Source organism: Brachyhypopomus gauderio, unplaced genomic scaffold (genome assembly GCF_052324685.1).
Source record: "Brachyhypopomus gauderio isolate BG-103 unplaced genomic scaffold, BGAUD_0.2 sc628, whole genome shotgun sequence".
Taxonomy (NCBI): Eukaryota; Metazoa; Chordata; class Actinopteri; order Gymnotiformes; family Hypopomidae; genus Brachyhypopomus; species Brachyhypopomus gauderio.
In genome coordinates, this window is record NW_027507449.1 from 1 (window position 1) to 25,000 (window position 25,000).

At 51.2% G+C, this 25,000-nt stretch overlaps 1 protein-coding gene across 1 annotated transcript; it reads left to right on the forward strand.

Moving 5' to 3' along the window:
- Positions 1 to 6: 6 nt before the first annotated feature.
- Positions 7 to 20,051, forward strand: LOC143507128 (roundabout homolog 2-like). The gene is made up of 2 exons (XM_076996518.1): positions 7 to 396; positions 19,702 to 20,051. The coding sequence occupies exons 1-2, from the start codon at positions 339 to 341 to the stop codon at positions 20,049 to 20,051; spliced, it is 408 nt and encodes a 135-aa protein (XP_076852633.1). The 5' UTR covers positions 7 to 338.
- The last annotated feature ends 4,949 nt before the right edge of the window (positions 20,052 to 25,000 follow it).

Genomic DNA, 25,000 nt, shown 5'->3' on the forward strand with positions numbered 1-25,000 from the left:
CTGAACCATCTGACATAATGTTACCGCTGGAAAAACTAAAATGTAGCGCATAAGCTACGTTTGGTTTGGACAAGTTTTACTGGAGGGTAGTCATAAAGAGAGTAGCTTGCTTTCAGACGAATACCTTCCCTCTTTGAAAACTTTTATAGAGCACCATGACTACTCTAGTGAACGTTACGAACCCCGCAGGAGCGTCATTTAATTCGCTGGGAAATAAGGGCTCGGAGTAACAGTTTTGTAACCGCTTTTAGTTTTGGCAGTGATATTATGTTACATTTACACCAGGACTGAATGCAGTTTAAGGAATTCTACAAAAAAGATTCCTCAAGAAACTGGGAATGATGTCACATTCTATGGGATTTTACATTTTTCTCGGATTACTTCAAGTCTGCGCAGGTAACGTGCTTTTTCGTGTGTATTCTGTTTCCCTGTACGGATACGCCTAGGTCCGTGTGTTTGATGATGGATAGTCTAGCCATCAGAAGGTACATCTTCTGTACAGAGGTTTCGTATGTAGAGCATGGTTAAGTCCAGCTGTTCCACAGCACAAGTATTGCTGCAGTTCATTTAAGCTTTATCACGAAACTTTTGTGCACGAATATTACTACCAGGAACACGTTTGTCCTAAACAAATCTGTGCGAGGCCCAATAATTCTAACAGTAAAACTTTTCACGAGCTTGACCAATTTTTTCTTTAGTTTTCACATTTTAAGGATTCATGTCCTTTTAAACTAAGTAACTTTAGAAAAAGGAACGTATTATACTACACAAATACGATGTAAATTATATTATGTAGTGTTTTACAGTAGATTCATGAATTTCAGAGGACTAAAATTAGGAAATGTGTATCTTTGTTCTGAAGAGTTTTGTCCCCAATTCATTACCACATCTGAACAGAGTATCTTCCCTCTCAGTGTTTAAGTGCGTGCCACCCTAGCCTACATGCCATTAGACTCTCACTGTTAGCTCCAAGAATCACACCTTAGAGCCTCTTTCACTTGCATCTTTGTGGCATTATGAATTAGCGTAACAGAGAAAAGGAACAGGGAAAAGGATGTGCACTCTCCCTTTATTAATGAGTCTCCAGGAATGCTACAATGTACATATACACTTTCCTTGTAATTGCTGCGGGCATCCTGTTATGCAGTTGTAATCCAAGCTCAAGTAAGGATTCTGAAGGACCACTAACAGTGCAGCCTGCTTGGTGGAGCCGATCGGGTAAACAAACCTTAACTCTGCTTTGTTTGGAAGCAGGTAAACAACTTGATATGCTGCAATACTGATAATGAATTGCAATGTTCATTGGGGCACTGTCGCTGGAATAGTTGCGCACACACACACACACACACACACACACACACACACACACACACACACACACACACAAACACACACACTTGTGCGTTTGTGCACATGCCTCTAGGGAAGCTGTGCCCCACTCCGGTCTCATCTGCCTGTGTGAAAATGCTTTAATGAGACCCTGCAGTGTGTGGATGTATAATATCACCATAGTGAATGTCACTGCATTAACATGTTGAGGGAAAGCTCAACACGTTCCAGGGGCAACCTGAAGAAACCAGCAGGGCTCTGGAGCGTGTGTGTGTCTGTGTGTGTGCGCATGACTGTGTGTTGTTGTGTCTGTGTGTGTGTGTGTGTGTGTGTGCTCCGTCTCCTTATTGCCTCTGTAGATCACAGAGATGAGTGTGGCGAACAGTCTCTTGATGACTCGAAGTAGCACATACCTCTTCTTTGTCTGTGTTTACCCAAACAGATTGCTTTCAGGTGTACCTCTTCAGGGCTCTCTCCTCTGAGGCTACCTCTCTCCCTGTTAGGCTGCCTCACTCTCTGTTAGGCTGCCTCTCTCCTCTGAGGCTGCCTCTCTCCCTGTTAAGCTGCCTCTCCCTGTTAAACTGCCTCTCTCTCTGTTAAGCTGCCTCTCTCCCTGTTAGGTTGCCACTCTCCCTGTTAGGCTGCCTCTCTCCTCTGAGGCTGCCTCTATGCCTGTTAGGCTGCCTCACTCTCTGTTAGGCTGCCTCTCTCCTTTGAGGCTGCCTCTCTCCCTGTTAAGCTTCCTCTCTCCCTCTTAGGCTGCCTCTCTCCCTGTTAAGCTTCCTCTCTCCCTCTTAGGCTGCCTCTCTCCCTGTTAAGCTGCCACTCTCCCTGTTAGGCTGCCTCTCACCTCTTAGGCTGCCACTCTCCCTGTTAGGCTGCCTCTCTGCTCTTAGGCTGCCACTCTCCCTGTTAGGCTGCCTCTCACCTCTTAGGCTGCCACTCTCCTTGTTAGGCTGCCTCTCTGCTCTTAGGCTGCCTCTCTCTTTCCTCTTAGGCTGCTTCACACTGTTGCGGGAGAATTTAAAGCATGTTGGCCCTCCTTCAACTCCCGACAGCAGCACAATAGCAGGCCACAGATGTGCCTCAGGTGGTGCATTGCAGACCTGTGCAGGTGCAGGGGGTGGGTGGAGGTGGTGTTGTAGAGAAGGGACATCTGGGGAATAACCCTCAGTAAAATGACTTTGTGAACAACTGGCCCCAAAACCTCCCCAGACATTTACAAAGGGCTTAAGTAATATCCATTTTTAATTTGCTGAGTTTGCAGAAAATTAGACATGGTCAGTGAAGTGGCTTGATCTTTCAGAGACTGTTATTGTTCATTACAAGTGAAAGAATCAATGGTCGAATTCACTGTGCTGTTCCTGAATTAGTTCAAATGAGTCGTCTGCCTGGCGTGCACACGGTGGCATTATCGGGGCTTTTTTTTTATAAAGCTCACATGGAGAAAATAACTCCTGACATGATGGAGATGTAAGAAAAGCCACATTATTGGCCTCAGGGAGAGCGACACTGGTTGTTGGAAGAGACGCGTTCAGAGGGGAACGTGGCGTTTTGGAGACAGAATTCCTCTGCCGATCCATTAGTGGCGATGGAGGGAGACATGTGGCCTGCAGAGAGTGCTGAGTAAGGCTCCGGTGGCTTGGAGCACACACCGGGCAGCCAGTTCACCCGCCCACATTCATCCACCCGCCCACGCTCATCCACCCGCCCACGCTCATCCACCCGCCCACGTTCATCCACCCTCCCACGCTCATCCACCCGCCCACGTTCATCCACCCTCCCACGCTCATCCTCCCGCCCACGTTCATCCACCCGCCCACGCTCATCCACCCGCCCACGCTCATCCACCCGCCCACGCTCATCCACCCACCCACGCTCATCCACCCGCCCACGTTCATCCACCCACCCACGCTCATCCACCCGCCCACGTTCATCCACCCACCCACGTTCATCCACCCACCCACGTTCATCCACCCACCCACGCTCATCCACCCGCCCACGCTCATCCACTCACCCACGCCCCTCACACAGGCCTGCCTGTAGGTGGGTGCTGTGGATGTGGGCTCACCTTGAGCCTTGGGGCAACCCAATTCCCGTTTAGGTCGGTGGTCCCGACGTTCGCTATGTAACATGCGGATCCGGGATACAGAGCAGACGTGTTATTTTTGGTGCCGCTGGAAAAAACCGACCGCTTCTGTTGGATCTGTGGGCCGACCTTCTGGGCCGCTGTGAACGTGATCGCGGCGGTGCCGTGGAAAGACTCGTTGTCTCTCTCGCGCTTTTTAAAAGAACGGATTAAAGAACAACATGGCATGAATCCAGAGCCAAAAATGCTTCACTCGCCTTGAATGAGCATGAGAGGGGAAGAGGGTGGATAGCTGTAGTCGCCCCACACAGCGCCCCACACAGCGCCCCACACAGCACCCCCACACAACTCTGTGGCCAGGGCTGTTTCTCATTCATTGTGTCTGCCGAAACGATCCCGCTTGCTTAAAGAGAAACACACATCTCTCACGCTAACACAGCACTGACCTGTTCCTTCATACTCCCCTTTCCTGAGGTGATTTTGGTCCAGTCCAGACTGAGCTACAGTGTAAAGGTTTTAAAAGCAGTTGTAATTCCTTTCTCATATTTCTTCTAGCATGATTTGCTGTGGTTTGAAATTTTCTTGACAGCCTGGAAAGATTTTTGCCTACACTATAATACAATATGAAAGAACCAAACACTTTTCTTCTTCAGTCCAGAAGAGAATTGGTTTATTTCAAGCTTTGCAAATCTGTGGCCAGTCCTCCACCTCCACAGCTGGTAGAAACACTCTGCTTCAGCACACGCACGATACGCTGGTTATCATCTGCACTATATGTACATCCTAATTCCTGATGTTCACTGAGTCATTATATGATTGATGTTATCACTGCACAGGTCTCGAAGCTGCAATAAACCTGCCTGGAGTTCAAGCTTATCGGTTTCACACGTTTCCTGCCTTAATTGCCCCGTAAAGCTTTTCTTCATAGGTGCCTGTGAAGTCACAGGTGGGGCACGACTGAGCCTCAACTCACCTGCCTTCCACGGTGGACTCAGGAAACAGTAACGGAATGAATCAGCGTTATTTTATTTTTGGCATTCTTGTGACATCTCTCTCAAAACCCTCACGGCCTGGGTTTGAACTCAACCAGCAGAAATGGGTTATTTGTGTTTTTCAAGCACATGGCTGTTTGCTGAAGGTGTGCACCGAGGCATACAGGTATGGGTAATGAGTCCATATACTGTTGGACTTGCTTGAAAGGATTTCCTTGTTTCTATCCTACCATCCGTGGCGTTTAGCAAGGTCGGAGACTGGGTCAGGACTGAGGAAGCCACGTAACAAGCACCTTGTATCCCAGATGCCATCACACTTCACACACCCCAACTCTCTCTCAGCCTGACCCTAGACCTGAATGGCTTCAACACACCCAACGACTGCCTCGTTTCATTTCTTAAAGTTGGCAAAGACTTGAGAGCTGAAATAGCTGGATTTGTGACTTCAGCCCTAACCCAGCAGTACTTCCAAAGCCAGACAGTCGTCTGTCACAGTTGAGCGGCTCACACGACTGAACACTGATTCTGGATTTAGTTCGGTTTCGTCCGGTCTCCATCTGCGCTCTGAATGAATTCAGCTCTGCTACCCGCTGTGTACCCTGAAACCTCACGCGAACTCTCTAACACCCGACATGTTTCATCGTGGATGTCACACCGAGACCAGATGATGCCGTCCTGCCGCGTTCGGACACAGGGACCAAGCAGCACCACTGCTTCACACTGGAGGACACCGCACACGCAGGGTCATGAAGGGGGAGGGGGTCCGAGACGGTTTGGGGGGAGGGTAGGGAGCTGTGGTTTCACTCATGCCTGACGCAGAGGAAGCAGGGCTGGATTAAACTCACGTGGTGGTGTGTTTGGTCACATCCTGAGAGTTAGTGCTTCTCCAGTCTTTCACAGCTGAGAGAGAGAGAGAGAGAGAGAGAGAGAGAGAAAGAGAGAGAGAGTATTGGTCAGATCATTCAGTAAAGAGGTTAGTCGGTTGGCTCTCTAAATAAACACTTTTTCTGGAGAGGTTTGTCTGTGGTCTAAAAGCTGAAAGGCCCCATGCGTCTGGCCCTGGCCTGTCTGTTTACTCTGGGTTTGTAGCCAGTCACTGCCTGAGGCTTGACCAGCTTGTGTATATGTCTGTTTATATTTGTGTATCTATGAGTGTGTGTGTGTGTGTGTGTGTGTGTGTGTGTGTATGCGTGTGCTTGAAGATGAACAGCTGGTTTTTAAAGGGGGGAGCTCAGCCAAACAACAAACGGAAATCGTGACTTTCAGTGACTTTCGGTCACTGTTCGCTACACCATGACTGTCTCACTGGTGTGTAAAGGTTCTGCAGGCTCTGGTTAAATGGCGGGACTGTCGTAGCATTTTTACTGCACTGGCTGACTCCAGCACTCGGGTCGCCTGTGAAAAGTTCAAAGGGAGCTGGTGGGACGAATCTCCAGCAGATTGTTACCGGACGCCATGTGTCCTCGGTGTAATGGCAGACGCTGTTGCTCGGCATGCTTAAGAAATGGAGTCAGAGAGCGGATCGGCTGTGAATGCCTCCCAGATGGAGCCCCTGGCCTGGGCGGGAGAGGAGCGATTCAGCCTGTGAGAAGAGCCTCTCTTGGGACTCCTCCAGCGGTCGGAAGCAGCATAGTTCCAGCATGAGGCTCACAATCCGATAATCCCTCTCCTCTCTGCTCGGCCCCTACCTGCCAAAGCAGTTCATCTTTTAAGCTCGCCTCTAACGCAGGGGCTCGGCAGGGGGTTGGGGTGGGGGTGAGTTGTGTGGTGTTCGTTAGATGGGGGTAAACACAGGGAGTGTGGATGGTGAAGCTCCCTTTCCCTGGACGGAAGGAGTGTGGCTGACTGACGACTCCCTGGGCCCTCTAGCCGCTTACCGCAGTACCAACAGAATGACAAGGGGTTCCGATTTCGGTGCGGGGTGGGGGGAGGTTGTTATAGATATGTGTGTTTTGCTAACTCATTTCTCAGCTGTGGTGATGTATCGTGTCATTAGCAGCTCGCCATCACACATCCACACATGGCAACATGTCACCACGGCCTCAGCTCAGCCGGACCAGGTGGGAGTTGCTAAAGACAAATTTTGACAGATTGCACCATAACTGCTCATAATTAATTTTGCAGTCCAGGCAACCCCTCCCCTCGGCCCGGGGAGGCTCCTGACAGCTGAAGTGACACGACACAGCAGGCTCCACAGGGCCAATTAATGGCCAGTGTTTCCAGATTCTCTCTCCTTCCGCAACCCCCCCACACGGCGCTAATGTGGTTTGGCCGGCGATGGACGGCCTTGGCACACAGACTGCTCCATCCGAGGAGTGTAGGGGATTGGGTGGTCGATAGGTGTGGGGTCAAGGGGTGGGGGTGGGGTTTAATGTAGATCTGTTTACACGGTCGCGGCTGGTGAGGACGAGCTGTATCAACTCAAAGGTCAGGCTGAAAATGTCAGGGTCGAAGGTCACACACACGCATTTAGCTCCGCACAAGCTTCTGCTTCCGCCTCAGGGTGTCATCGATTGACGAGGCTGCGCAGCGATCGATGACGCTCGGGCGTACAGCCACGGGCACTCGCCCGTCCTGCCTCGCCCGGGCTCAGAGAAGGCCCACGTCCAAGATCACGCAGATATCACGTAGAGATCACGTAGAGATCACGTAGAGTTCGCCAAACGGGGCAGACACACGTTAGCTCTTGCTCTTTCACACATACGCACACGGAGACACACCGTAGTGATCACGGTGGTTCGTTAATTGAAGCTAGGATGAAGCGAAATAAGGATGTTTGGAACGTGGTAAAACTGTTAGAGTGTAAAGGGCTAGTCATGTGGTCTATCTCACCATCCCAAATTCATCATCTCCCTTCATCTCGCCGGGGTCTCTACCCCCCTCCCCTTTCACTCGGTCATTAGTGACAGACCAGATAAACATTTCAGGCCTTAAAGGGGAGATAGCGCCCTAATGAACAGCTTTCCCATGAGTGACTCTGTCTCTTAGAAGAGCCTGAAACGAAGTTAATTTGCCTTAATATGCTGATCTATTATTAGTCGGTAGCTATGAGACTCCAGGCTGGGATCCAGTGATAAGCACATCCAGTGAGTGGACGTGAAAGCTCTACTGGATCAGATAATTGGGTGGAATGGATGTCACTCATCTGTCTCCCGTCCACACCCACGGGCTAAAGCCCCAGAAGAACTCAGCCCACGCTCTAGAACCTCTCAGCACAGACGCAGAGACAAAAGGGAGGACAGGAAGAGGGGAGGACTTTTTTTTTCCTTGCTTAAAATCAAATTAAGGTGCACTTTAGTCCAGCCATACTGCCTGGAAAATGTAGCTAGTCAATGAGACATGAAAGGAGACGTGGCCCTTTTAGGAGGCGGGCCAAGGGAGGGGCCAGGGGGAGGGGCCAAGGGGAAGGGCGGTGTATGTGTAAATGTTACCCATCCTAAATGGATGCTGCTGTTTTATAGGAAGTCACGTTTTATGTGACAATTTCCAGCATGTGTAGAGTTAATAGAAATTCAACTTCCACTTTTCATTTGTTTTGGGTAAAGCTGTCGAGAGTCTTGCCAAAATTTCAAGGTAGTCGATTCCTTTTATTCCTTGATTACAGTGTGGCGAGGAGCGGCTGTAATGGCTCCAGTTAAATGTACGTTCTGGCACTTCAACCAAAGCGTTCTTCCTCTCTCTCGTCTTGCCTCCATGCCAGTTCCTGTGTCTGTAATTGGAAACATTAGAAACAGAAAGGACTCCGCAGCTGTGCTGACCTGATTTCCCACCTTTGTTTGCAGCGTTGTGGTTGTGGCTGTGCAGGAGAGATCATGTGTGATGGTTCCTCCTACCAGAGGGGGGCGATCTAACGAGGCTCCAGAGAACATCTACCCATCAGGCACAACCATGACACTCGGGGAGACCGGGGAGGGGGGGGGTATCCAGCTGGACGGGGCTGGCACCTGCTCCACCTCAGTCATCGGCTCCACCACCAGGGCTGGACGTGGTGTTGAGCTGCTCTGTGGGTGTGTATATCCTGGCCTGAGACTCACCCCGGTACCCCCCCCACCACCGCCGCCATGCTGCTTAATTAACCAGCGGTTGACCCTGTAATGGAGCTGGGCTTATCGGAGTGCGCTCTCAGTGACCCGGCCCGACCCCGCTATCTGCACATACTTAATAAGAGTGAGGCGGAGTGAAAGAGATGCACGCAGAGGTCGGAGCGGTGGAGCTTGTCCACGTCTGCACTCGAGCGCTGGAGTGTCCTCTGTGGTTTATTACCTTCACGCAGGCGTGGTTACGCAGGTGCGTTTGTCTGAGTGGTTCAAAGGCTTCTCCTCCGTGACAGCACAGCGGCTCTTGGGTAGGGGTCTTCATCACCGCCGAGACGTTGACTAACGCACCTCGTCCTCATCCTCAAAGAGGCCGCAGCTTCAGCTTGCATCTCCCGGGCCTTTGTGACGGTCTGAAATCGAGACCTTACCTCACGGGAGAAGGGTAGGGGCGGGGGCGGGGGGTTGGTGCGGGGGGAGGGCGGGGGCGGGGGGTTGGTGCGGGGGGGGGGGGGGGGGGGGGGGTTGGTGCGGGGGGAGGAGCGGGGGCGGGGGGTTGGTGCGGGGGGGGGGGGGGGGGTTGGTGCGGGGCGGGGGCGGGGGGTTGGTGCAGGGGCGAGGGCGGGGGCGGGGGGTTGGTGCAGGGGCGAGGGCGGGGGCGGGGGGTTGGTGCGGGGGGAGGAGCGGGGGGTTTTCAGCCGGAGGCCCGGAGATGGAGCGATCTGGCTCCCGCCGCCACCACCTCTAACATTCCTCCTCTCTGGGGGCCACGTTGGAGAAATAATGAACTCATAAGAGATCCGGGCGCAGGATCAACAGATAGAGTGTGCCGAGCCCCCTGTGGAGCGAGCCAGCCTCCATCCGACATTACTCTCCGTGACATTTGGCTCTGGCGAGCGGCGCTTTATCTCAGCCTGGTTCTGGTGCCAGAGAGCGGCACGGCGAGCTCCTAACGGCACGGCTGCAGGCACAGCTCTGGGGACGACGGCCGTTTGGCTCGTCTCTTCTCTTGCCGCTTCTCGCCTCCCAAACGTTGGGAGAGCTGCTCCCAAACACGGTGTGGCCTCCAGCCAGGAGAGCTCTGCCTTCCCTTACGCTTTTCACGAGTGGCCAGTCTAAAATGGCGGAGTGGGAGAAAGCAGGGAAAGGGAATGTGTTAAAAAATACCGTCATGGCAACAGCTCCTGTGGGCGTGATTGACATTAGCTTCATGCCCCTTGCGAAGGGTCAGCTAATTATACTCTCTCAGGGCAAGAGAAGAGGCATCTTGACTGCCGTGAACTGACGGCTCTCCTGACGTTTATCACCTTCATCCTCTCATTTGGCGTCAAGGTCCTGATAGGAGGAGCTCTGTTGCAGACGGGAGCTTGAGGTGCCTTTGAACAGGAGGAGGATTTCATCAGGAGGGGGGCGCAACCATATAGCCACCCTCCCCTCTGGCCAGCCTACCTGAGCAGCTGCCCTACAGAGGGTTTCACAGCCCTGACCCCTGGAGAGCACAAAATGGAACAAGACATGGTGCTTTCTCGTATGCTTTGTGCTAAGAAGGAGGGTCTGTCAGACATTTCACTGGATAAAGATGGATTGCCACTTTTTCTAGTCTTGCGCACAGCGTAAGACCCTGACATACGTCTTAAATACAATCTTAAGGGTGTGGAAATATTTTTTGGACCATTTAGCATCACTCTTGGCACGCACATTTTTGCTCTAGGATTACAGACAAATCTGTTTCTGATGACACTTCGGGGAAACAAATGTGAGGTCAAGAATGTGTGTGGGACTGTGTGTGTGTGATATCCTGACATTCAGTTAAAGCCCAAACCTCATAGAAGAAACTTACATTCACGGCATTTATCAGCTGCTCTTATCCAGAGCGACGTACAAAGTGCTTTGCATCTGATCACAAACTTCCCCCATTGTGAAGAGCAGTCCAGATAAACCCTAGGTAGAACCCTAGGTAGAGCCCTAGTTAGAGCCCTAGGTAGAACCCTAGGTAGAGCCGTAGCACCAGCCTGACGTAACCTAAGACGTAACCCAAAAAGGGAAAGAAATGTCTTTATAACGAGGTAATGGATGCATGTCTATGGACGTTTCCACAAAAGGAGGCCTTTGGCAGTATTTAGCCTGCTCTTAACTCCTCTTCCAAATGTTTATGCTGTCTTGTGAAGCTTCCCTGGTCCACACTGCTGCGTCTCCGATGGTCCATTTCTTCCTCCTAGATGTGCACGGAACAGTTTTAGTGTTCCGGGTCTCCCTGTCCCTCGTCTGCAATCCCCGTCCACTTGAAATAAGCCCTCTCGGAATGTCCGAGCCACCATGGATTTATGGTCCCATTTAATTCCCATTCGGTCCAATAACATCCAGGGGTCTGGCCATTTATCCTGATTCCATCCAGTGTCTTTATGGTGATGGCTTGGGTGACGTGCCGTAAAACACACAGCAAACAGGGAAAGTGGTTGGGGGTTAATGTATAAATGAGATTCCTGCCCATGCTGCCCTGTAAATAGGGTTCATATGCAGTGTGTACACGTGCATAGTGTACTCACCCCTTACAAAGAGAGAGAGGAAAGGAAAGAGTGTGTGAGAGAGAGTGTGTGTGTGTGTGAGCGTGTGTGTGTGTGTGTGTGTGTGTGTGTGTGTGTGTGTGTGTGTGAGAGAGAGGCAATTAAGGGAAGATATCTTGAAATCAAAATAATAGGCATCATGCATACCGAGGCATCACACACACACACACACACACACACACACACAGACTCATAAACAGACATTTATAATCACACAGACAACTCCCCCTAGAGATCCCCAGCCCAATTTGCCAAGCAAGTAAGGTTTATTTGAGAGTCTGGCATTTGAAAACGTGTGCCCTAATAATCCAGTGAGTGTCTAATCTGGTCTTGTGCAATATTTCAGACTTTATTGTACACAGTGTGTACTAACTGGTTGCAGCCAGTAGCACCAATCAAAAGCAGTCATACTGCTGTGGGTGTCATTATTAAAATACCTTTATATGGATTTTTAACTGGAATGTTTGTGGATTCTGAAAGTTGTTTTGTCTGTGTGTCATGCAGAACTGTATTCTTTATGGTATTTTTAGAGCTCATTCTTTTAAAAATGATTGTTAACCTCTTGGTAGCCTGGTACTCAGGGGGCTGGTGTGTCTGTGATATACGCTACATTTACCATACTCTGGTGTGTCTGTGATATACGCTACATTTACCATACTCTGGTGGGGATGGGGACACACAGCCAGGCAGAGACAGGGACAAGGACACACACAGGAATGGACACACAGCCAGGCAGAGACAGGGACAAGGACACACAACCAGGCAGCTTTGTTACATCCTCATACCTCAGAATGACAACCCACATCTGAGAGGGCTAATTGTAGCTTTCACAGTATGGAGCAGCAATTGAAGGTGTTCTCCACCACTCCAGCTCTGCCTCTCGGAGCCTTGACCACGGGTGGCAACAAAAAAGGCCCTTTTATTGACTTTTGCATGATGGGTCGACGCATTAATATTTTTTGGCGTACAGCTGGACGAGGCTTTTCATGTCTTCCAGTCATTAGCAAGGCAAGTATGTCGGTTCGAGAACAAAACATTAGACTGCCAGATTTTCTCTTGGGCAGGAGTGGTGTCAGTGTCAATAAACTCCTAAGAAATTCCTGATTAACATGAATATTTCAGCACGCTAGATCAATCCGTGGCCCAAAGAGCTTTGAAGCTTTTTTTCTTTCTTCTGTTTTTCCAGCAGGACCCGTATAAAAATCTTTGCGGAGAAAAGGGCGGGTGTGGGGGGGGGGGGGGGGGGGGGGGGTAGAAAGAGAAGGTGTAGTGGGAGAAGTGATATGTCTCCCCACTCCTCCTCCACCCTCTGCTGGAGCTGTACCGACCTCCGCCCGTGTTCTAGTGCTGGCTCGGGTGCGCCAGACCCGCCCACAGCAGGCCGGTCCTCCCAGCCGGATGCCGCGGGCCCCTCGATTCCCAGAGCCGTGCGCTTGCAGAAGCAGAACTCCCGTAAACACTCTGGGCCATGAACACAAGTGCTATAAGTACAGCGTGCCAAGTTCTCCTGCCTCCTCTCCTGCTCTAGCCTCCTGGCCTCGTCTCTCCATGAGACGGGTGCCCATCAGTCTGAAACACTTTGCGTGCCCCGTTCATGTCACGGGGTTCGTAGAGATCGGCCTCTCTGGCTGACATCTGGCTTACAGGCTACAGGCTACAAATGCGTTAAAGTTTGGTTTGGGCTCCAGTGCGAGGAGCCGTGCTGTCTCACGCCCCTTAAGCTCTTCCTTGCTGCCTGCTTGGCTCAGGCTCTTACCACCGCCGCCGAAGGATCGAGTCTTGGCCCGGTACACAGCCCGGATCTCGTTAAAGCTCGCCACGGCAACGACAGCGCCGTGTCCGCTCCAATCTCTTTCAGCCCATTAAGAGTTTGAATTTTAATCCGGGATCAGCCGAGCGGATCGCGGCGTCTCGCAAGGCGTCGTGTGCGGACACACGGGACCGCGTCTAACAGGCCGCTCCAGGGTCTGGGCCGGGGTGTGTGTGTGTGTGTGTGTGTGTGTGTGTGTGTGTGTGTGTGTGTGTGTGTGTGTGTGTGTGTGCGTGAGGCAATGAGGGATATAGTGGAGGCCCTCTATGCTCTGTTCTCACAGTGAATGCCATTTGGCGTGTTAGTGTGTGTGTATTAGTGGGATTGGGACCTGAGTGGATCGCTAGATTGCATTTCTTCGCCCCAGGCCACAGTATAAGCTGTGTGGACGCTCAAGCCCACAGGTAATCCCCTGTCACCGTGGCCTGACATTCCCCTTCATCATCCATGGCTGCTCTCATTGGCCAGGCCCAGCGGCGTGACACTTTTAAGCCACGCCCCCCTCCCCCCATGCCTCGTCCAACACCCCAGGAACATGTCGATGGGAGCGTTGGGGTCGTGACGGTGGTGGAGAGGCTGGTGGAGTGTGTGGTGTGTGGAGTGTGTGGTGTGTGGTGACTAAGAGGAGCAGACACATCTCTGCACATCACTTGAAGGGCTTTTAAAACAGGCTCACTGCATCAACCCAGACACCCTGTGTTCCTCCATGAATGACACTTGTTGAACTCTTAAACTTTGGATCAACTTTCACATCTTTTGTGTGTGTGTGTGTGTGTGTGTGTGTGTGTGTGTGTGTGTGTGTGTGTGTGTGTGTGTGTGTGTGTGTGTGTCGATCTGTGAGAGAGAGAGCTCATTTACCTGTGAGGGTTCTCGTACACAAAGAGGCGGCAGTGTGTGTGAGACCCACTGTCATGGTTTTGATTTTGCGGTTGATACCTCATCTCTGCTGTCGGAGTGTGTATCGCTCCCGCCCCCATCATCACCCACCCAAGTGCCACGGCTGAGTGTTGGGACAGCCGAGATGTCCTCCGTTCTGTGGGACAGAAGACGAGATGCTTGCTGAAGTGGTTTGTAGACCACCAGCCTTGTCACACAGACAGTAACACTCTTGGGCAGAGCAGCATTGAGTCAAACACAAGGCTTTTTTGTTCACACACACACACACACATACGCACGCACGCACACACACACACACACAAGCACACACATACATAAGCACATGCATACTCACAGGAAGTAGATACATGTGTTAATATTAAAAGCAGTAGGGGTGAGGTCAGATTCACCCATGTTGACTGGGCAAAGGTGAAGGATTAGGTCTGTCATCTCTGCTCTTGAACGTGGAAATAATTTCTTGTCTCCTTTTTCTGCCTCGCCTTGCTTGTGTGTGTGTGTGTGTGTGTGTGTGTGTGTGTGTGTGAGAGAGAGTTCATAAACTCCTACGTATTTGCATGTTGGATGCATATTTATGCATGCCTGTGTATACACGATTACACACGCATCCTTATTTCAGCTTTCGTTCATATGTTAGTCTGTGCGTGCTTGTAAGCATCTGTCCCTGAATGAGCAGGTGTCAGAAGCTTCTTGTAAGGGTGTCTGTGTGTGTGTGTGTGTGTGTGTGTGTGTGTGTGTGTGTGTAAGCTGCTGGCTCTTTTGAGATAAGCCCTACACTCTTTCACTGGGCAGACAGGCAGAGAGAGGCTCACCTGTGGCGGAGAGATACCATCCCCGACGCACGTGTGTGCCTGCTGTCCCCCGGGCCTGGGGCCCAACACAATTAAAACAAGGAGAACAAGCAGCCCAGCGCAGAGCCGGGGCCCCTCGCCCACACCGTGCCCACCTCTTATCTCCCCTCCCCGCACTAATTGGAATTCAAATGAAATATGGAGGATTGAGCCCCATGGCTGCTACGCACGGCTGCTGCTCCGTCTCTGTCAGCCCCCACCCCCACCCACACCCCCACCCCACTCCACCCACACCCCCACCCACACCCCCACCCACACCCCCACCCACACCCACACCCCCACCCACACCCCCACCCACACCCCCACCCACACCCACACCCCCACCCCACTCCACCCACACCCCCCACCCACACCCCCACCCCACTCCACCCACACCCCCACCCACACCCACACCCCCACCCCCACCCCACTCCACCCACACCCCCACCCATACCCCCACCACACCCCCACCCCACTCCACCCACACCCCCCACCCACACCCACACCCACACCCCCACAACCACCCCCACCCACACCCCCACCCCACTCCACCCACACCCCCACCCATACCCCCACCACACCCCCACCCCCACCACCCACGCCGCTGATATGCACGGCGTTCCTTAAGCAGGCGAGGGAACGTGATATTGCTGGCTGGGGTTGGTGTCCTCGTGAGCGGTGTTAGAGGTTCCTCAGACACGCGTGTTTTCCCTTTCGCACGACTGTCCGTCTGTGTGTGTGTGTGAGAGAGGGAGTGTGTGTGTGAGAGAGGGAGTGTGACTGTGTAAAGAGTGTTGCATGAGAGCGTTGGAGATAGGGGTCTCATCTGAGCAGCAAGCTCTCTTCCTGTGTGTGTGTGTGTGTGTGTGTGTGTGTGTGTGTGTGTGTGTGTGTGTGTGTGTGTGTGTGTGTGTGTGTGGGTCTTTCTTGCCCGGAAACTGCCAAATATTGATCTCTTCCTCCCATCAACGAACAGTTCCCATCACCCTGATTATACATAGCCTTTAGACTGCAACGTATATCACAAATGAATGTGCCAAAGTCGATAATACTTTTGCGTTATTGGATAAACAGCTTCAAGTAAAGCTAGTTAAGAAGTGTTAATTTGGCTGTGATCTGCGTGTATTTCACTGAAAGAAAGCACAAATGAATTCAGGTAATGAAAGAACAGCAGAATTGCGGTCATGTCGCTGATGATGTCATGCAGCATACACACACACACGCACACACACACACACACACACACACACACACACACACACACACACACACACACACACACACACACACACACACACACACACAAAGACAGAGGGAGAGAAAATTACTTTCATGTTCTCTTGAGGTCTAACTGGTTACAGCCTTTTTGACATCAACCCATTATAGCAGGTATATAGCAGTAAATCTGCTTCAGTTGTGGTCAGTTAGTTCCCTCTGTCCTGCCCCCAGCCCCCTGTCCTGGAGTTCTGCCCCCTGTCCTGGAGTTCTGCCCCCTGTCCTGGAGTTCTGCCCCCTGTCCTGGAGTTCTGCCCCCCGTCCTGGAGTTCTGCCCCCTGTCCTGGAGTTCTGCCCCCTGTCCTGGAGTTCTGCCCCCCGTCCTGGAGTTCTGCCCCCCGTCCTGGAGTTCTGCCCCCTGTCCTGGAGTTCTGCCCCCTGTCCTGCCCCCAGCCCCCTGTCCTGCAGCTCCTGCCAGTGGTCCTGTTAGAGCAGGTAGTATGCTGCCACAAATGGAAGCAATTACAGGACAGTAATCTCTTCCTCTTTCTCTTGCTCCTCCAACATCATCTGGATCCTGTCTTTCTGCTTAAATTCCTTTTGCATTGCACAGCACTTTATGTTCCAGTGTGGATTTATCCCCTCACACACACACACACACACACACACACACACACACACACACACACACACACACACACACACACACACACACACACACACACACACCATACGTGCACACGTTAAAGCTGCAATTGTCCGGCTTTTAAATGCACCTACAACCCCTAAAGAAGTCCCAGCAATAACAGAGAGATTCTCCTCCAGAGAACTGCGTTTAGACAGATTTGTGCTCCACGCTTTGGCGAGGATTCTGCCTTCAGTGAAGCTAGGCACTTGTTTGTAAGCGATGAAGAAATAACGGGTTTTGCAGACACTAACTAACTCCTCATGCCTTCTTTGCTTACGTGCTTGTTTTAATCATACACACTCTAAACCTCACGTCCAGTAACACGTCGTTAATAGCTGCCTAGTCTCGAGTCCAATGGCCACGGCTTCTGCTGTGATGACTGGATGTAATGCAGGTTCACTGTGTAATTAAGAGGATTTATGGTTGGATTTTTATGATTTGACAAATTTTCCACATGGTTATGTGATTATATAAAGAAATCAGACCCTTTCATTTGAAGCACCGTCTGTGTTCTCTAAAGTCAGGATTAGTTCCACCACACTGGATCCAAGAGTCCGTACACCATATGAAGGCTAAAAACTGGCAAACACAGAGTGACCTAATTATGCTTGCAGGCTACTGTGCATACCCCTCACACTTCTAGTGATAGATAGTAATGGATTGTTACACACACACACACACACACACACACACACACACACACACACACACACACACACACACACACACACACACTCAGCTATGGGTGCAGAGCAAGCCGAGTCGGCATTTGTTTGGATGGTGATGGATGAGGTGACCAGCTGGGACCCAGAGGCTGGGTGCATGATTCTTGGCCCATAAGGGCCACCGTAGCCGCTACTGCTCTGGTGTCATAATTAATCTTAAGAGAGGAGCCCTGTGCTTCTTCTCCAAGGGGGGTGCAGGAAAACGTGCTTCGCTCTGCAGCTTTTTCCGCCTCTTACTTTGCAGTACATGAATTTCTGTAGAAATTCAGTAGAATTGCTGAAGTTCTGTACAGAAACGGCCTTGCAGCCCCCACTGCATGATGGGTGTTTTTGGAAGAGGAAAAAATAAAACGGGGCTGGCCGCAGCGTGCAGTCCAAAGCAGGCCGTTAATAAAAGATACGTGTGTGCGTACCGTTCTCCGTCTCTGCCCATTACCGATCTGCCTCGGTAATACACTCCCTCCAAGACCGGCACGCTGACGAACGCGGAAGGCGTCCTGGTGCCTCTGTGCCAACCGCAGGATCAAAGGCTTTAATGGAGGCTCCACGCAAACGTGGTGGTGTGTGCGTAGGGTCTGATTAGCTGGACTGCCCGGTCTCCTCCCTCCTCCCTCCTTTATCGACTCCCTCCACCAGGAAGACAGGAGCCAAACTCCAGGACTCTGGGGTGACCCAAGTTAACACCACCCACTGTGGTACCCTGGCTACCCTGGGACTGCAAGCGGACGAACTGTTGGCAAGGACTTCACAGCCTTTGCGTTCTGTAGAAAGTGGATATTTAGGCTCACACCATGAGTACAAGGAATTCTATACTATGAAAGTAACGCAGCATGATTTATCTCTTTTATCACGTAAGGAGAGATGTTTATGTATGCAGGGATTGGCCTAAGTCAAAGAGGGATCCTGTGCTCCTCACACTCTCGCCTGTCGCTGGAGCTGATGGCTTTACGTTGTTCTTGGCCGCGACAAACGTCTCAAGGGCCTTCACCGCATCCGCCTGTTCAGATTTCGTATTTTAAAACTTAATTAAGATGCTTAACACCGATTGTGGATGATAAAATAACGATAGCCATTGAAAACGTGACTAATAAATCTAATTAAATGGAAAGGGATGAGCCCTGCACATTTTTGTTCGCCTTGTTCGCCTTATCACACTTTCACTGACGTGTGCCTGGGTAGCATTAAAGAAAGACAGAACGCAGAGACTGTCAGTTTGCAAGTGTGATTGTGTGTGCGTGTGCTGTGTGCATGCACGTGTGTGTTTGTGTGTGCATGCGCGAGAGACAGAGGGAGACTTAATTAATCTAATCTTAAACTGTGAGGAGGGGGTGGGTCTGAGTTGACATGATTAATTTGGTAGCTTCTCCGAGCACCTCTGGGCGCATTCGGTAAGAGAGCGTAGCAGAAACATGCTCCCTCAGCAGATGGGGAGGTGGCGGAATGCCTTTGACAGTGGGAGTATGGGTAAATGAGTTTTTTAAGATGTGCTGCCAATTAGACCCAGCTTTGTGACAGTGCTGGTCCTCTGACCTTGCAGTCAGTAACAGTAGAGCCTGTGGCCAACATTGTTTTTACTGCCAAAAGTCAACAGCACTTTTTTTGGAATGCGAGACCGCAATTTATTGTCTCCCATACTTCATTCATATTTACTCTCCCTCAGATTCTCTTTGCTCTCCTACAAAACTGCTCTCACGCTTACATATATGCTGTTCTCACAGGAATCCGCCTTTCATGGAGCATGCGTGTGCATTCAAACGCATACCGCACGCTCACAAAACGTTTCAGTCTCTTGTGCTCGGATTTTCACCGCAACTGCACTGCCAAAAGTCATCCAATCAGAGGGACTAAGCGGATTTTGACCAATTAAATTGTTCCTGGTGCTCCTATATGTTCTCATTGGTTGAGAACGTGCATGCGAGTGGATTATCTCTCATTTAATTGGAAGATTAATAACTTGCAGCAAAAATAGCAAGTACGTTACTGGTTTCAGCACAGTTGTAGGTTTATAATCTTATATATGAAAAAAAATGAAAATGTGCCATATTTTGTCAATTGTGATTTTTACACCCCAATCGAAATTTGTCCTCCGCTTTTAACCCATCTGTGCAGTCAGAACACACACACACACTAGTGATTACTAGGGGGCTGTGGATCACACGTGCCCAGAGCGGTGGGCAGCCCTAGCCCGGCGCCCGGGGAGCAGTTGGGGTTAGGTGCCTTGCTCAAGGGCACCTCAGTCATGGCCTGTCTGGGAATCGAACCCACAACCCTCCGGTCACAAGACCAGTTCCCTAACCGCCAGGCCATGACTGCCATGCTTATCAGTATAAATGTTGAAATGTCCTAGATGGACTAATGTGTAGTTAGATGAGCTAACGTGTAGTTAGATGGGCTAACGTGTATGGATGACTGAATTATGCATTAATTAGGTTCACACAACACTCAAACTCAAACCCTTTTCATCATGGCCCTTCTCATCAGCACAAGTACAATGGTATCTCCTAACGCTTCCTCCCCCTTCCGCTCCTCAGGATCGCGCCTCCGGCAGGAGGACTCCCCCCCGCGGATCGTGGAGCACCCGTCGGACCTGATCGTGTCGAAGGGTGAACCCGCCACGCTGAACTGCAAGGCGGAGGGCCGGCCGGCCCCCACGGTGGAGTGGTACAAGGACGGGGAGCGTGTGGAGACGGACCGGGACAACCCGCGCTCGCACCGTATGCTGCTACCCAGCGGCTCCCTCTTCTTCCTGCGCATCGTCCACGGCCGCCGCAGCAAGCCCGACGACGGCAGCTACGTGTGCGTGGCCAGGAACTACCTGGGCGAGGCCGTCAGTCACAACGCCTCTCTGGAGGTGGCCAGTAAGTGTGACTCTCTGGTTTGAGTTTGTGGTTTGCTCCTATCTGGGTCTTTTTCTGAGGTTCTCACGTGGTGATTAATAATCAGTCACACCTGTTGCTAGAAGCACTGGCAGCATGACTAGTTTGATTTACATTTAGCAGGCACCCTTGTTCAGAGTGACTTACAATAGTGCTTTGTTGTCTCTGTGGAAGAACGCATTATGCTAGTGCATTAGGTCAAAGTCTAAGGAGACCATTAGGCAAGAATCTTGTCAGAGAGAACTTGTGATTCGTGATGACTGGAGTGGGGCTTAAATGAACATACTGTGTGTTGGACTAACAGAGCGGCTGGTTAGGTGAGCTCACAGCATAGCCAATCTCTACCATGTGTAGACACACCTGTAACCAGACACAAAAAGCTCAGGCCTTGCTGTAGCGCTCCAGCCTGACGCCTACTGTCCTCCCACCTCCACTTTAGTCCCAAAATTAGCAGCAAGCTCACGGTCCACTGGGAGTTTGATTCAAGAGGAATTCAACCGTTTGGTCATGTCGTAGATTTTTAGGCTTGTCTGGGGTCCACCAGAAGAAGAAGAAAGCTCAGTTGAGCTGTTACTGGCTGTAAGGGCCTCTCTGTATTTCCCTGCCAAAGCTGGTGGCCAGCCAAGGTGCTGGGATGGAGTTTAGGGTCCGTGTTTATCCTCCAGCTGGGCCTCTTCCTTCTGCTGCTTTAATCATGGAGGCTGTATTTAACATGGTCCTGCGGTCCCGGACCCATTACCCCGCACTTTGGCAGAACTGAATCGTCAGCCCATGCCTGGACATTGTGGTCTGGTCAGTGCCCCAGATTACGCCTCATTCCACCAAGCCCCTAGATTTATCCTCATTCCACCAAGCCCCTAGATTAAGGTGCATCCCACCAAGCCACCAAATTAAGCCGTATTCCACTAAGCCCCCTATATTAAGCCATATTCGAGCAAGGCCTCAGATTAAGCCTTCCTCCGAGCGCCGCAGCGTGAGCTAGCAGCAGGCCGTGCGGTGCATTACAGGGGCTTAGTGCGCCGTGCTGAAGCTTGCTGTTCGCCACTTGACCCTCCGCCACAGGTGATCCTCTAATGTGGCTTTCTTTCTTTTAATGGCTAGCATTTCCGCTAATCCCCAAAGGTCGACGTGCGACCTTCACGCCGCTCCCTACAGCTGGCCACACTGAGGAGCAGCAGGCGAGGGTGGGAGGCTGAGAATAGAAGCAAACCCAGGCTTCACCAGGCCGGGCCCAGCGCTGCACAGATGAGACCTTCGTGTCCATGAGATTCCTTCTGACAGCACTTCAATGAGAATTTACATAGCGTCTCCACTAATCACAGCATTTATGGAATTGTAACATATATCTAGACCTTTTTTAAAAAGAGAATTTAATTTTTTTTTCAGTCAAGCTCTGAGATATCTGGGAATTTTAGTTGCCATTTATTAAAACATTATATTTTTATTTTTCCAAAATTATGTGAGTGGTTGCTTAGTTGATTTGTCCACACCCACTGAACAAACACAGCTTGTTTTCCATTCATTATAAGCCATGGAAATTCAGGTTTTTAGTCACTGCAAGTCAGGGAATGGTCATGGAATTTGTAATTTGACTGACTGGGACACCCCGTTTTCAGGAGAAAGCAAGAAAAGCTTTCGTTTGGTTCAGTGGGAGTACATTAGACTGTCGTGCCTGAGAATGTTGCTTTTGCAAGCTGAATGTGAATTTCTCTCTGCCTTTGTTGAACCCAGCAACCTGGGGGAGTGTTCTTGACTGACGCCCTTTCCTAGCAGTGCAGCCGCAAACGACTGGTCAGGTTTCTGCTTTCTGCGGATGTCTGATAAGGTGGCTGTTTTCCTCTGTCACGCTTTATTAAGGGGCAATATTCTCCACTTCACACAATCTTCACAAACTCACCGGGTGCTCTCACAGAGACCTGGCGGTGTTTACCACAGTGAGGTGAAGAATGTGATTTTCACCAAAAACAAATTTTAGCAGAACTGGGACTTAAAAGACATATCTACAGATCTAATTAGAGACTGATGTGATCGTTTGGTTCTCAATTGAGTTGAGTTGCTTTAGAAGAAGTGTTGGTAGGTCACCTAGTGTCTCCGCTCAACCCTGACTGAGCTCTGTGTCTCCCGACTACTTCTGAACTCTTGTGCCATTTGCTGTCCAAATATACTGATTTAGGACGGATTAATACACTGGAATCCATTTAGGACGGATCTCCCTGCTGCAGTCTGTTTGGGACGGATGTTTTTGCTGGGCCTTGAAATGCCCTCACGCAACACTGCCAGCCTTTCTTCCGCAACTGGCTACCTATGTCGCCTGATGTATGCCACCCTGTCAATATTCCCCCCCCCCCCCCTTTGCTGTGATTACGTGCCACCCGCCCCCCCAGCCGAGAATTTGCCCTTTCTCAAACCCTCCGGTAAGTCCCACAGATAATCAATGTTTACTTGCTGGAATATTTGCCTTTCATTAACTTTATTACATGGGCTGTCCTGTCCTCAATATAGCTGGTGAGGCGCTGTGTGGTCTTGCGCTCAGAAGGGCGGGGGTGGTGTCTCTCTGGAGAGGTTTGTTTTGTCTCCTGATATATCTCCAGGCCTCCCTTCCTCTCCCTCTCCGCCGCTTTCCTCTCCCGTCGGCTTTACTCTATTAATTGCATCCTGGATGGTGTAGGGTTCAGATTTAGGTTCGGTGTGGGGACGGTGGAGCCTCCCCCTTGGGGGTGTGACCACCAGAAGGGAGGTGAAAGCTAATATGCTTCAACTTTTGCAACAACATGCTCCTTCTTTCTGTGCTGGAATGCGGTGTGTTGCGGCTTTGTGACTCCTAGCTCACCTGTTGTGGAGTTTGTGGGTACGTGTGCGACAGCTGAACGCGGTGTGGGTGTGTGGATGTGTCAGGATGTGTGTTTGCGTGGGAGCGTGTTTTTGGGGCGGGGTGGGGTGGGGTTAGCCGCGGTTCATTGCAGAGCTGGAGCAACAGTGTCACTAACAGGTGTCAATGTGGTTATTTCTCTTTTTTCGCCGCTGTCACAGAATGTAGTGAAACGTCAGGGCACCGCCGTTGTCTGCTTGGCATGTTTTCCCCAGAAAGCCGAGAAACAGGAATGCGTCACCCGCCGTTCCAAGAATACCCCGCACGGCGGCTGGCTTTGTGTCTGGGGGGCAGGAGTGAGCAGGTATCAGAGAGTGGACAGCCCTGCGTTCCCCGGGGGGGGACGAAGACCACAGCAGCTGCGCTGGAGGGGGTGAGGCGGGAAAAAAACCCGCTAACTGCGAAACGTAGCACGCCCGAGCCCGAGCGCAGGAATCCGCACGGGCTCCTGCTCCGTTTTCTGCTTTCGTGTCAGAAGGTAGACGCACTCGTCAAACGCTATGAACACACTGACTGATGGGGTCAGCCGCACCCTCCAGGAACAGACCCTCCTCTGTCCTGCTCGTACGCCCCTGCACCTGCCCGCTGTGGGCTTTCATTGTCACCGTCTCCAGCCAGGAGAAGTTAGCTAAGCATTAGGGGAGGGGGCGGCCAGTTGTTCTGCTCCTGCTGGTGGGAACATAGAGGACCTCAGTGTCTCCCAAAGCTCGGCCTCCCACCCCTCTATGCCCCTCCCCAGAAACCCCTGATTGGCTCGTTCTCCAGTGTTTGGTTGGAGACATCCTGGACACTCCCAGATCTATTTGCATGTGTGCATCTGAAACTATCCCAAACCCATGATGTACACACATCAACACACATCTTCTCTCTCTTTCTCCATCGCTTACCTACGAGATATTGGCCAGAGCTCTAGAGCACATAGGGGCTCCAGAACATACTTTGAGAACTGCCCTTTCTCGAGGAATGGTTTCAAACAGATAATCCCTCTCTGATTGCATGGGCCCCACTGTCTGTGCGCTCTGGGGTGCGCAGCTGTGTAATAACGCCGGGATAAACTCAGCTCTGTGGCTGAGGCGGGTTGCAGCTGGACACGGTTGGGAGACAGCCCCACAGGCTCAGGAGAAAGACTTCCTTGAACACAGTAGACCAGGCACGGGCCCGCAAGGCCTCTAGAAGGCTGGGGTTGATAAGCTGCCCGTCTTCCCACCTCCAGTCATTTCACGGTCGGGGATGAGCTTGGAGAAGGTGTCCCCGCGTGCCCTTGAAGATGAGACAGAGTGGGTTGGAGAGTCATCTGGAACACTCAAGACTCGTTTAGATTCATCTACCATCTCGTGTTGGAGGGGGAAAAGCCCCCATCTGCCCATCGCTTGCCCTTTGTGGCTGTTCCTTAGAGGGAGTTGAAAGAGGAACGTTGCCATGTAGAGTGGACTCACACGCACCTCCAAATCAAACTCTCAGATAGCAGCTTAAGCATTCAGTAGAGGATTGCATGTGTGTGTGTGTGTGTGTGTGTGTGTGTGTGTGTGTGTGTGTGTGTGTGTGTAAGTATGCCACAAACTCTCAGAGGGATTCAGTACCTTCTACACTGTTCTTCACAGGAATGATCCCCAACTGCAGTGGGGGAAGGGCTGCCATTGATATGTATTTATGCTAAAAACACATACGATCACATACGCCAGCAGCAGAGGAGAAGATGTGGATGGTGGAGATGGAGGAGTGTTGGGTGTGGGAGTGAAAAAGATCCAGGGTGCATAGAGAGAGAATCAGGGTGGAGCTGAAGGAAGAGCGAGAAGAAATGGAGAGAGAGAGGGAGGGAGAGAGAGAGAGGGAGGGAGGGAGAGAGAGAGGGAGGGAGGGAGGGAGATTGCAACGCAGGGTTTATGCTTGGTGCCCTTTAGGGCTCTAGTGGGTCAGCGTGTGTGGTGTGGGGGATTGGAGTGTATACCAGCAGCGGGTGTCTGATGGGGCATTTCAGGAAGCCTCAAGCGTGGCTTAGGACACCAGCAGTGTTGCTTAGGACACCAGCAGTGTTGCTTAGGACACCAGCAGTGTTGCTTAGGACACCAGCAGTGTTGCCTAGGA